General features: G+C 44.8%; 1 protein-coding gene across 1 annotated transcript in view; it reads left to right on the top strand.

The window, feature by feature from the left end:
* LOC147450836 (uncharacterized) overlaps positions 1-12,860 on the top strand; it is a 43,368-nt gene extending 30,508 nt beyond the window's left edge. Inside the window, exon 5 of the mRNA XM_086520537.1 lies at positions 12,598-12,860. Coding sequence (XP_086376663.1) covers positions 12,598-12,631 — 34 coding nt within the window. The 3' untranslated portion in view covers positions 12,632-12,860. The remainder of the gene's footprint in view (positions 1-12,597) is intronic.
* The last annotated feature ends 512 nt before the right edge of the window (positions 12,861-13,372 follow it).

Genomic DNA, 13,372 nt, shown 5'->3' with positions numbered 1-13,372 from the left:
AAGGACAGGTCACCACGAGTTGGTCGGGCTAATTGGCAATGGAATCCGAGCAGTAAAAGGGTGTCTAGGCTCAGTTCAAAGTCATTTAGGCCCCTCGCGACACTTATAAGTTGGTGGGTACTAGGAAATTAACTCAAAAGTGGCAAACTGAACACTTGGCGGCTTTTGATGCTTTTGCCAGATTTGCATGAACAAGGGGCGCCCAATTTGAGAGAGGGGGTTGATTTCAGCCCATTAGTGGTTGCCACAGTGTGTGTGAGTAGTGGGTGCAGGGGATCACAACTTTAATGGAAAGCTTGCCTTCTCCCTTGCTCTATGTAGCACGATGATTTGCTCTCGCGCATCTCTCTCCCCCCTTTGCACATATGGTAATGCCCCACTAGTTGGGCTTCTTAGATGACCATGTACAGTTTTGGGGTTTTATGCGCGTTTGCCAAGGCAAGAGCCTTCTGCACCGGAACCGGATTAGCTAATTGCTAATCCCCTTCAAGTACGCACAGTTCCATCGCGAAGGAATGCGAAAACGGTGAGTTTTCTCGCGTGAAAACTCGTCCGATTTACAGGGGAACTGTCCCATTGTGTGCGGGAGCACATGAGACACGTGTAGGCGTGCTCGCTCCGCTCGAAATGGTCCAAAACAGAGAATTATAGCCTGCTGTGTTTTTCAGTAGGTTTAGGTTTTTGCATCTAAACTGCAGGGAATTGTCAGGGGAGCCTCGGAAAGGCCTTGTGATGCGTGTACAAGGTAGTAGGCACCAAATAGTGGCAAAACAGTAAATTACAGCATGTTGAAATTGACCTACAGCTCACTGGAAAGCTTCCATACCGCAAGGGAAAGTGTCCTTGACGAGTACTTATGACCTACAGAGATATTTGCGTCGTTATGCTTGCGAAATTGGAACAAAAGCCTGCAATTACAGCCATGGACAGGTTTGGACAGCTTGGTGAGGGCTAGGTGCAAGAGTTCGGATCGTTTATTTGTCAGGGGCGTCTCGGGAAAGCATTGGGTGCTTGTACAGGCCATTTTGGAGAGATTTCCCGCGAGGAATCTCGTCTAATTCAAGGGGCAAGTGACCCTACAGGTGCGAGAGCTCGAGGGCTACCCAGAAAAGTGATCGGCACGTAGATCGGAGCACAAAAACTGAGAATTCAGTGAGCTGCAATTTCTTGCTAGGTTTTGCAAAGCGCTCTAAAGTGCATGGAAAGTCAATGTTTGCTTGGGATTTTGTTCGTGGAGACTTTTACTGTGGTTATGTTGCCAAAATCGGGTTAGAGTAGAGGAATTTCAGCCCAATAAAAGTGAAACATCTTGTGGAAGTTTACAGGTTTTTGTCAAGTATAATAAGAATAAAGAAATACCGAAAGGGGCTCCAGTCTTTTGGGGCCAACAGGGTGTCGTTGTCTGCTTGGTAGCACTCTAGCTGCTAGGCCGTGGTTTGTCTTGAAGTGTTGAATTCCAATCACATGCTTATTCGTGAAGTTCCTTTGTGTCGTAAAGTCTAAAGTAAAGAATTTTGGGTGAAAGCCAACGCCTACCGCCCCACGGGCCGGTTTCAATGGTAGTGCTTTTTGCACAAGTGAATGAACACTCCCTTTATGAGGGAAGGAGCAAGAGACGACTATGGCCCGTGCTCAAGGAATTTCAGATTTGAAATCTCAGTTTATTTGATGAGCAGGTTTGCTCTAGAACCAAGTTAAGGGATCATCTGGTTGAGCGAGTTAGCTCTAAGAATCTTCAGATGGGAAGAAAATCTTCCGAGTTCACCGATGATCTAATACAACTTGAGTATTATGTACACTTTTGGGTACATGGGTAACATATGAAGATGTAGACCTTGTTGTCGAGGTGAGTCAGACTACTTGTCGAATTTTTTTTCTACTAACCACATTGAGATGAGCCAACTTCCTTTTCAGGAAGTGGAATGGCATTTGAGATACCTCTTTTGAGCGCTCTTCTGCGCGCCATGATATTTAGACACGAGAATCTCTATGAGAGATGTGTTCGGTCGCTCTGTGTTTCTCTACTGAGAAGGGATTTTTTGATGGTCATTTTCGCTATGTACTAAAGTAGCAAGTTGTGGTTGCAGTACACTCCTCTCCGTAAGCGAGTCAAGTAATGAACTCTTATGTTCGTGAGTTCCACGGACCACACATGGGATCCAAAGAAGGTTCGCTCTATTGTGGACCGAGTTTGAACATATATTCAAAGAATGCTATGGTTAGAATCTTATCTGCTTAAGATTTTGCAAGCCGTCATTGATGCTTGCAAGGTGAAACGTGTCAGGAAAACACTGTTGGTGGTAACATCCGCAGGAGGAAAATGTGGAAAGAGGTGTTGCAATGCACAAGGGATCTTCGGATCGGAAGAATCGGTCTACATTGAGCAAAGGCCAAGAACAAGAACTTTCTCTAGTGAGGTGGTAGACTATTTAGCAAAGAAAGCCATGGTCACATGAGATGAATGCTCTATGGTTTGGACATTCCCTTTGCGGAAGGAATACAAGAGGTTTAATACCCTTAGGACTAATAGCTCACGATTAGGCGCAAGAACATATATCTAGATTGATTTGTAGGAAGATTATTCTTCTCGAGCTTGAGAAGAAGAAATTGAGTTAACAGATTCTTTGATAAGGGAACTTATGATCTGTTGGAAAGACACTAATGACGAGTTCTTACGTGGCTCGTAGGTTTGATGATTGGTGAAGGATATCCTCGAGGTACATAAGTTAAGTATTGAATTATTGAGTTTTTGTTTATAAGTTTTCTTTTAAGAAAAAACCAACTCAACTCATCGTTGAGGCAGATTTGGGGTTTTTCCGGTTTCTCCTTGGGCATTTCAGTTAGACCTTTACAGTTCGAGAGGGATGTTACTAAATTAGTTTTATCTGACAGAAAAATAATTCTAAATGAATTATTGGATTTATACGAGAAAAAAATAATTTATTTATAATTCTAAATGAATTATTGGAATTTTAAGCGAGAGGGTTTTGCTCACTGGAGACATCCGAGTACAGATATTGAGAGAGAGAGAGAGAGAGAGAGAGAGAGAGAGAGAGAGAGAGAGAGAGAGAGAGATTATGCTCGCAACAGTACAACTCCTGAGGGTTATCTACTCTGAGACTCTGCATCCGGATGCTCTGCAGAATGAGGCCCCAAGGGTTCTTTATAAACAGTACAAGGGTTGCCTAAAAGAAGATCCCCAAAAGCAATTAGTTCAAAAGCATTTCTTTCCAAAAGCATCTGCTCTCAAAAGCTAACGCTAGCATAATTTGCGGAAATCCGTACAGCTTGCTACGTGGCACCAACAACACAAAACGTGGAATTTTTGTGCTGTCATGCCACATCATCATCCGTACGGACTGCCACATCAACATGTCAACACATTTTACAGAAATCCTCCTCAAAGCTCAAGCTTTGGGATTTTTAGGGTTAGGCCCCTCCGCCGGTCCTTAGAAGTTCTTTAAGTTGGTCGGTTCAATCTCTCTTGTCCACTTGGCCATATCTCTTGGAGTAGTGCATGCCACGTAATCACTCTGTGACATTCCCCTCTCTTGAAAGAATTGTAATCGTCTTCGATTACGCCAAAAACAGCAAAAGGATAGGAACTTCCTTCAGTAGACATTGACTCTATATACTCATGCAACCAATCCAAAACTTCTACAAAGACATCAATCAATGATCAATCACATTTCTGTCGAGGGTCTCATATACAAATCTTGATCATTGTAACCATTTAGCAATCGCATCCAAACCACACTGATCTTTTCACGGATGTCTTGATCTACTAAATTACATCCACATAGCATGTAGCTCACAAAATCACACACTTAATTCACATGAACACTTGTGTTTCAATCATTCAATCTAGCCATCTCATTTAGTCAAGAACTCTTGATGCACCTGATGCACTCGCAACAGTATCTAATCATCTCATCCATATAGACATCTTGATGCACTAGAATCTCATTCAATTCACACACTTGATTACATCTAGATCTCATTGATCTCTAACAGACACTACAAGAAAAACAAGTGTCTTCAACGCAGATTTCGACGCGAGACGTCGAAAACTGCGTCGAAATCTTCGTCCCTGTGATATCGTCGAAATACACGTCGATATATGTGTCGAAAGGCACAATTTTCGACGCGTATTTCGACGCCCCTATCGACGCGTATTTCGACGACCATATCAGATTTTTTTCTCTTGGGCAGAGGACAGGCAGCTTGGCCTGTGCCCAGTGAAAAGATGGACAAAGCCACAGCCAGACTGCCTATCCTCTGCCCAAGAAAGCGAGTGAGTACCAAAATCGACCGTGCTCCCGTAAAAATTTCGGCAAAGTTCCCTTCGTTTTAACATAAACTTTAAAAAAAAAACCATATATGTACGCCTCCTATATGATATCCATGTAGGATCTCACATGAGATTTAAGGCACAACTTGATAGAAGAAATGAAACGAACTTTGTGCAAAACCATAACCAAATTAAAACCATAACTATAACGAACTTCATATATAACGAACTTTGTGCAAAACCATAACCATAACCATATTGATCAAAACCATAACGATAATTATAACTATAAACAAAACAATAACCATAACCATAAAGTTAAAAATAACCATAAACAAAACAATAACCATAACTATAACGTCCATAAACAATAAACAATTATCATAACCATACAAGAAAGAAACACAGAGATGTGTCTGTTGTCTCACAAAATATATATAGAAATCCACTAATGACTCGCGCGTCACAACTTGCACATAAAAGGACAAGTCACAAAATTAGTATGATATTACTTCACATATACTTAATTAATTAAATCAACTCACACATATTAACGTCTCACCTCAATCGATCAGCGAGACTCTAAGGCCTCCCAATCTATAGGCTCTCCTGCGGCAACAAGATCATTCAATACTTCATAAATGCCTCTCCGATATCTATCTGTCTCCTCGTAGCGTGTTGGGGCTCGATGCATTGCAAGATTCTACGTTTATACAAAAACCAAAGTAATTAAGAATACATGATTCATCGCGTTTTAAAAAAAACGCCATAGCTAGGATTGGATTGGAAACTCACAAACTCATAGCGAAAGGTGTCGAAGCCTCCGCTGTCAAGATGAGATGTGCCCTTGGTCATCTGTCGTACCTCCGCGGTCTGACGCTGCTGTCTGAACCGCGTGTCCGCTGTCTGCTCATACTCCCTGATCTGCTGTCACGTCTCGTGTGAGATGTCTGAAGGCTTCGGCGAGCCCTGCCTGGAAGCCTAACGAGCTACATCTCGACGATGTTTCACGGTGTCCCGTGCAACATTCGTGATTCACCTCCTCGGAAGCTCCTCTGAATCCGGAGCAGGTTGATACTCTCTCATGATGGTCTCCACTATATAATTGACTTTGCTGCGATCCTGATCAGGCCAAGACGTCATAATGGTGATAGAAAACTGCAGCTCTGCGAGCTCGCAAACTCGCTGTCTCATCTCAGTCCCGACTTTATCCATGTCAACCTGTCCATCTGTCCGTACAGTATAGACCTTGGAGGCACTAGGATCGTGTGCCTCCCAAGGTCTTCGAGGTGTGCGTGGGTAGGACGGGGGTCGTGAGCGAGGAGGGGTCGAAGCATCTGTGGACCCTCCTCCACAACAACCACCACCTCCACCTGACGATCGTCGAGATCGGCGAGTGCGTATGTGCTGCGGAGATGATGACGTACCCGTCTCTGCCGTACCCCTAGGTGTCGAAGCGGCCGTGATGAGAGACCTCGCAGGCGTCGTACCCATATGCGTCCCCCCCCCATAGACGTCCCCGACATAGACGTCTCCTCCATAGGCGTCGGATCCTCGGGTGTGAATCCCGGAGGCGTGGTACCCGTGTCTCTGGCTATCCAATACTGAGACGCATCTGCCATTTGACTGGGCGTCATCTGTGTGATGAAGCCCATAAATGCATCAGCACTCATAGAAGCGGGATCTGGCGACTGGTCTGCCATACTAAAGTTGAAACCGGCCTGTTCAATCCAAAAAGGGCGGTAGACTTTACTTTAAACCTTGATTTAGCTTTCACCCATTATTAGTCGTCTATTTTACCTGTACTTCCAAGACACAACAAAGGGGAGAGGGATACAGGCTGCTAGATTGCACCTGTATGAGTAGACAGACACCAGATTGGCCCCTAACTTAGGCGCCCCTTTCGGTATTTCTTTATTGTTCAAAAGAGGGAATAAACGTTGTGGTTCCCTACAAGCTGCCCCGCACAAACTCGGCTGAATTTCCACTGTTCCAGCCCAATTTCGGCAGCATAACTGTACTAGAACCCTTCACAGTCAGTATTCCCACGCATTGGCTGACTTTCTCGACGCATACGGGCACTTTGCAAAACCTGGCGAGAATCTGCAGCATGCTGAATTCTCTGTTTTCAGCCCTGAAAATGCACCAGATCACCTGTACAGCGGTCCCCTTGCGTCCCCGAACCTCCTGGGGGTATTAGGGTCCATTTAGGGCCAAAACCCTAAACCTGCAAAAATACACAGCAGGCTGTAATTTACTGTTTCGGGCTCCGTTTCGCGTGCCGGTCGCATCCGTAGCAAGTCCTTGAGCTCCCGCACCTGTAGGGCTACTTGCCCTCTGAATCGGACGAGATTTCTGGCGTGAAACCTCTCCGAATTCACCTGTACCTGCGGGGGGATTAGCCGCTAGCTAATCCAGTACCTGTGCAAGAGGCTCTTGCCTCGGCAATCGCGCATGAACCCACACAACTGTACATTGGTCAAATGAAGAGCCCACTAGAGGGGCATAACATACTGCCAAAGGGGAGAGAGAGGGCAGTGCGTAGCGTGCAGGACATCACTCCTGGCACCGCACTGTGCATAAGAGGGAAAGCAAGCACTCCATAGCTCTTAACCTGTGACAAAAACTGAAAATGAGGCTCTCCCCCTCCTAAATTCAGCGCCACTTCTTGTTGCATGAGGCAAGTGCACCAGAAGGTGCCACTTGGCACATTTATAAGCATTTTCCCGTTTCGGGGTTGCCGTCTAAAAATATCTCAACCGGTTGCCCAGTTGACTTCACGGCAGAGTAAGAAAATGTTCCCCTTGTCATTCCGGAGGTAATGACGTCAACACCTTTTCAGGTCCCAAAATAGCAGTTCCCTAAATTTTAGGAGATACTGCCATTGTATCTGTCTAGGTCATCCGACCCTCTTTGTACACTGCGGCCACATCCAGAACTGAAATGTAGCCTCTGTAGCAAAGGATTCCACTTTGGCTAGTCAATGACCCCACTTGGCTAACCATAGTCCTTGTCCAACCTTAGTGCTCTCTTGCCCTCTGGCCTGGACTCCCTCTGGACAGTTCCACACTAGCTATGCAATGCAGGGCAGTTAGATTTCCCGAGGGGTGTTTCCAAAAAGTGAAAGTAAATAGATAATAAGAAAGAAATCAACAAAAAGGATAGATAGTAGTCACACACTGGTGACAAAAGTCCTGCACAAAGAAAGTAAAAGAACGCGTCAGAACACCTTTGTTTAAATTAAGAAAGAGCTTAATTTTAAATCAACGTCTTTACACAAACACTTACAGGCCTCGACTAGTGAGGCATCATCGATAAGATCTTGCACCGTATCATCGTCTATCTTTAACTGCAGACATAACTTTGCCCCAACTCGTTCTGGCGGATTGTCTTCATCCATTGCATCTTCATCTACAAGTGTCATATCTGCCTCGTCTGCGTCATCCCTCGTATATCTGTCAGCTTCCTCTGCCATACGTTCGTCCATCTCATCTAATGTCACAGTAGTATCTGCGTCGTCTGGCCGACTTTCCTCTAGGAGCTCTTGCCCTTCAAATACTTGTTTATTTCTTGGAGCAACGTGAACATGTTACGCGTTTTTCGAGAATCAGCCTGCTCCGGGTTCAGAGGAGCTTTCGAGGAGGTGGATCACGAATGTTGCATAGGACACCGTGAAACATCGTCGAGATGTAGCTCGTCGGTCTTTCAGGTAGGGCTCGCCGAAGCCTTCTGGCATCTCACACGAGACGTGATAGCAGATTAGGGAGGATGAGCAGGTAGCGGACACGCGGTTCAGACAGCAGCGTCAGGCCGCGGAGGTACGACGGTTGACCAGGGACACATCTCATCTTGACAGCGGAGGCTTCGACACTTTTCGCTATGAGTTTATGAGTTTCCAATCTAATCCTAACTATGACGTTTTGTATTCTTAATTACTTTGGTTTTTGTATAAACGTAGAATCTTGCAATGCATCGAGCCCGATACGCTAGGAGGAGACAGATAGATATCGGAGAGGTATTTATGAAGTATTGAATGATCTTGCTGTCGCAGGAGAGTCTATAGACTGGGAGGTCTTAGAGTCTCGCTGATCGATTGAGGTGAAACGTTAATATGTGTGAGTTGATTTAATTAATTAAGTAGATGTGAAGTAATATCATACTAATTTTGTGACTTGTCCTTTTATGTGCAGATTGTGACGCGCGAGTCATCAGTGGATTTCTATATATGTTTTGTGAAACACAGACACATCTCTGTGTTTCTTTTTTGTATAGACATGGTTATGGTTATTGTTTATTGTTTATGGACGTTATGGTTATGGTTATTGTTTTGTTTATGGTTATGGTTATCGTTATGGTTTTGATCAATATGGTTATGGTTATGGTTTTAACTTGGTTATGGTTTTGCACAAAGCTCGTTATATATGAAGTTCGTTATGGTTATGGTTTTAATTTGGTTATGGTTTTGCACAAAGTTCGTTTCATTTCTTCTATCAAGTTGTGCCTTAAATCTCATGTGAGATCCTACATGGATATCATGTATGAGGCGTATATATATGGTTTTTTTTGAAAAGTTTATGTTAAAACGAAGAGAACTTTGCCGAAATTTTTACGGGAGCACGATCGATTTTGGTACTGCTCGCTTTCTTGGCCATAGGACAGACAGTCTGGTTGTGGCTGTGTCCATCTTTTCACTGGGCACAGGCTAGGCTGCTTGTCCTCTGTCCAAGATTTTTTTTTCCTGATATGGTCGTCGAAATACGCCTCGATAGGGGCGTCGAAATACGCGTCGAAAACTTCGCCTTTCGACACATATATCGACGATATCACAGGGACGAAGATTTCGACGCAGTTTTCTACGTCTCGCGTCGAAATCTGCGTCGAAGGCACCTGTTTTTGTTGTAGTGTTTCAAATCACATTCATTCTTCATTCATTTAGCCATCACATCAAGATCTCGCTTATCTCTAACAGATGTCTAGATGCACTAAGTTCAAACCATTCATCAGACAAAATGTTGTAGACATTTCATTTTTCTCTACATGTCTCTAACAATACATACATGAAAGAGTACATGTTTTCAGTTCAATCAAGAAAATTTCCATTTCAATGCACACAGTTCATAAAGTCATTCCACATAATACTGTCAGCCTGTCAATATCCTAAAATATGAAAGAGAAACTAGTGAGTTTACTCAATCTTGGCAATCTGTGACAAAGGAGTGTCACGGCTCCCCTCTTGTGCAGTCGGCATTGCACTAGATTCAACTTGCTGATTCATTGGTAACTTTAGACACTGCTAATGATCCAAAAGCTTCAAGATACAACTCTCTTTGAAGTTGCATCGAGGGCCAAAAAGTACCCTTGACCAAATTACCCGACGGACCTAGCTATTTTTTTTTTCTTTTCTTGTGCCGTCGGACCTATTGGTAGCCCTGTCGGCCTCCCTATCCTTGGCACCTCAATTTGAACCTGTGGAATTCTCTCATCTATCAGCTAATTCCCTTTTCTTTCTTTCCTTGTGCCCTAGGACCTGTGGATAGCCTCCCTAGCCTCCCCTATCCATTGCCACGTCAGTTTCAATAATAGCAACCTTGAGACGCATTATCATATGATCCCCTTTCTTCTCCGAAATCCTCTGATGAACTTGCATTTGGTTCCCTTAGTTTGTCGGAACCCTTAGATGCGCTACCATCTAATTCTCTTACTGCTCCGGAATCCTGTGTCGAGTTGTCATCCGGTTCCCCTGATTCATTTTCTTCGTTGGAAGACTCTTGCCCTGTTGAAGTGGATACTATCGTGTGCGTAGGATAAGTCAATGAGTTGGCATGCATTCCAAATCCTTGCTTAGCATGTCCCCTAAGTCTTTGAATAGAGTCAGACTTTTGTTCTAGACAATACCCTCAAATCTCTTTTGGCAAACCACAACAAAACCGCTCAATCTAGTCCCTTAAAGTAATCTTCGGAAACTAAGACACTGGTAAATAAGTATCCCAAAATCTATGGCAGTAGTCATTCTCGGATAATGCCAAGCCGTAATGATCTCTCTTTCATATTCATCTGAATCCAAGTCGACGTGAAAATCTTCTTGAATTCCATCCACGTCGCAAGTGCTTCTCTACGTAACAACGAAGTAGACCACCATGTCTGTATTTTTGTTTTAAATAAGATGCCACCCTTCGCACCTTCGAGTGTTTCGAGAACCAACCTTGGGATCAGATCCTCCGTAGAAGAAGAATCTTTCTGAGCTCTGATACCATTGTTATAGGCTTGGACACTCTAAGCGAGAAATCAATAGCAACACACGAACAAAAACTTCAAAATTGTTGAACTTTTCTATATATATATATATATATATAGAGAGAGAGAGAGAGAGAGAGAGAGAGAGAGAGAGAGAGAGAGAGAGAGAGAGAGAGAGAGAGAGAGATGGCACAGCGGAGTTCCGTGCCTAGAAGCACTGGCCCCAAAGTCTGGTGCCCCTTTCAGTATTTCTTTGTTATTGCTCACAACAAAGCACAACTCCCGAGGATCCTTTGCTCTCAGACTCTGCATTCAGATGCTCTGAAGAGTGAGGCCCCAAGGGTTCTTCATAAACAGTACAAGGGTTGCCTAAAAGCAAAGCCCCAAAAGCAATCACTTCAAAAGCACTTCTTCCCAAAAGCACCTACTATCAAAAGCTAGCGCTAGGATCTCCCAAAAGCAGCCAGCGTAATTTGTGGAAATCCGTACAGCCTGCCACGTGGCACCAGCAACGCAAAGCGCGGAAATTCTATAGTATCTTGTCACGTCATCATCATCCGTACAGACTGCCACGTCAGCATGTCAACACATTTTACGAAAATCCTCCTCAAAGTTCAAGCGTTGGGATTGTTAGGGCTCTTTCATTTGGGCATGCCACGTCATCACTTTGTGACATGCAAACTCTACCGACTCGAATGGGGAATGTCACCGCGGTAATTCTTCAAAAATAAAGCACCTCCGGGGCTGATTAGATGCACCTTTGGATCCGGCTCGATGAGGGGTTGCTAATGGCCACCAAGGGGTAGATTTGGGGCTGATTCCCGGTCTGAGAGGAATCAAGGAATCAAAAGCTGAAAGCTGGCTGAAAAAACGCAGCTGATCCGTCGTGCACAGCAAGGCTGAAAACGCAGGTGATGGTGGAGCCAATGATGGACAGCAATGGGAGCACTCGATGCTGAGAGGGAATGGCCGAGAAGAGGCTCAATGGGCTGCCGAATTAACGGGCTGCAGCAGGGAACGCAGCATTATCGAATCCAAGCCATTTCCAGCGACAAAAAGGGCTGAAAACTGAAAACGCTCGCTGCTGGCTGATCCGGCTCCCGATGATGAAGCAAAACGCCAGGGTTTGCAGCAGGCTAAAACGCTAGGCTGATTTGGCGCTCCACACTCATGCAAAAACGCTATGCCAGATGCTCCTTATATACCGACTTTTGAGGTGCCAGGTTGGGAAACTGTGCCTCCGGACCTGTGCCAAGTTGGGAGAACGTGCAAATGTGCACACAGAGGAGTTCTCTGATAATAACTCATTGTTTTGTGACCCATTCGACGAACGAACTTGATCGACACAATTCCCTAACCTAGATCTTCCGGTAGCACCACCCATATACTCGAATGGGGGCCAGCTCGTGTACTTCCTCGACCCCAAAGAGATGTGTCAAAGAGTAGTTGAAGACAGCTGAGCGCTACCGGATATCATCACTAACCAGCCGACACTGAACAGAGGTAAGAAGCTGGGATCGGTTTGCCGCTCTCTCTGCCACACCTTGAGTGAAGTCGCGGCCTAAAGATCTATGAACTGTAGGAGAGTGCTAGGAGACTACCAGCATCTCGAAGGGGGACTGGGGGGTGGAGGGGATCGAGGGTGGTGAGGAGAGGGAGGCATGTGGAGGGAGAATGGATGTGTGAGAGGTGAGGGCAGCGGCGCCTCCCCTCTGCTGAGGAAGGTGGGAGAGACGGCCCTGGTACTAGGCGGGGCCCTGGTACTAAGCGGGTGGGGTGGGTGTGTGAGGATGTTGACATCTCCTGGTCAACTGTCTGTCCCAGAGGCTCCTGCTGTAGGGACTCAAAAGCGGTTCCTCACAGGAACCCACTACTGCTTCAGCTGACGCGGAGCCTATCGTGGGGCAGGCTGTGGAGGCTGCCGCCTCCTACGGCGACTTGGACAGGCTGCCACTCTGGGGCCTCCTAGCTGAGGAGAAATAAATGGCAACTTATGTGTTATTATGTCCAATTCTATGATAACATGCCATGTTCTGAAAGGTGAGATTGGACTTGTTTTTGGATTTGTGTAGGTTATATAATTACTACGTTCTTTGGTATTGGTAAGATTTTCCCGATCAAGAGGTTGGTAAGTGGCCCATTTAAAGGCCTTGGTCTGTCACACTTGTATTGTCTCGATTGCAGCTATCTCTAATGTATAGTCGGTGGAGCATATGGTCAACCATTGTAAGCACAAATGCTATATATATGATGTACAGATATTCCGTACAATCAGGTAACGGTTTATTATGATCAGACTGGAATGATATTACTTTAATCAGTTTCCTTAAAGTTCTCAGACTATTTGAGCCGTGGCCCTTGTGTGCTTTTGGTATTCAAGGAGCCTATCACTCAATTGCCAGTCATCTCATGTTTGGAACTATGTTGTTTACGCTGGTTTCAAATTTGTGTTTGACACCTTTGCTATGTATTTCCTCTCCATTGTACTTACAACTTACGCACACTCAATTTATACATCTGATTAGTACCCCACTAAGATAAGTGTACATAGTACGCTGTCCGTTTGTGAACCTTGGTAATCAATTGGCTGCATTAATCAAAAGAAGCCTTGCCTCATGTTGTAGTACACATCGTTTTTTGTTCCATATCCTGCATCAAGCTGACTGCATGTGGTTTTATTATTTTGCACCGTACTGCATGTGACAACCCATAGTTTAATGTTGACGATGCGCTCATGGCGGCATCATGCTCAAAAGGGTGGCAGATGCAGGCAAAGTTGATGTCTACTGAGGGAATGATAAACAAGGAAAATGTTGAAATGTATGCTTGATTCAGAGAGTAAAATGG

The sequence above is a fragment of the Adiantum capillus-veneris genome, chromosome 9, assembly GCF_014529385.1.
Source record: "Adiantum capillus-veneris isolate H3 chromosome 9, ASM1452938v2, whole genome shotgun sequence".
Classification (NCBI taxonomy): Eukaryota; Viridiplantae; Streptophyta; class Polypodiopsida; order Polypodiales; family Pteridaceae; genus Adiantum; species Adiantum capillus-veneris.
This window is presented reverse-complemented; position numbering and strand designations above follow the sequence as displayed.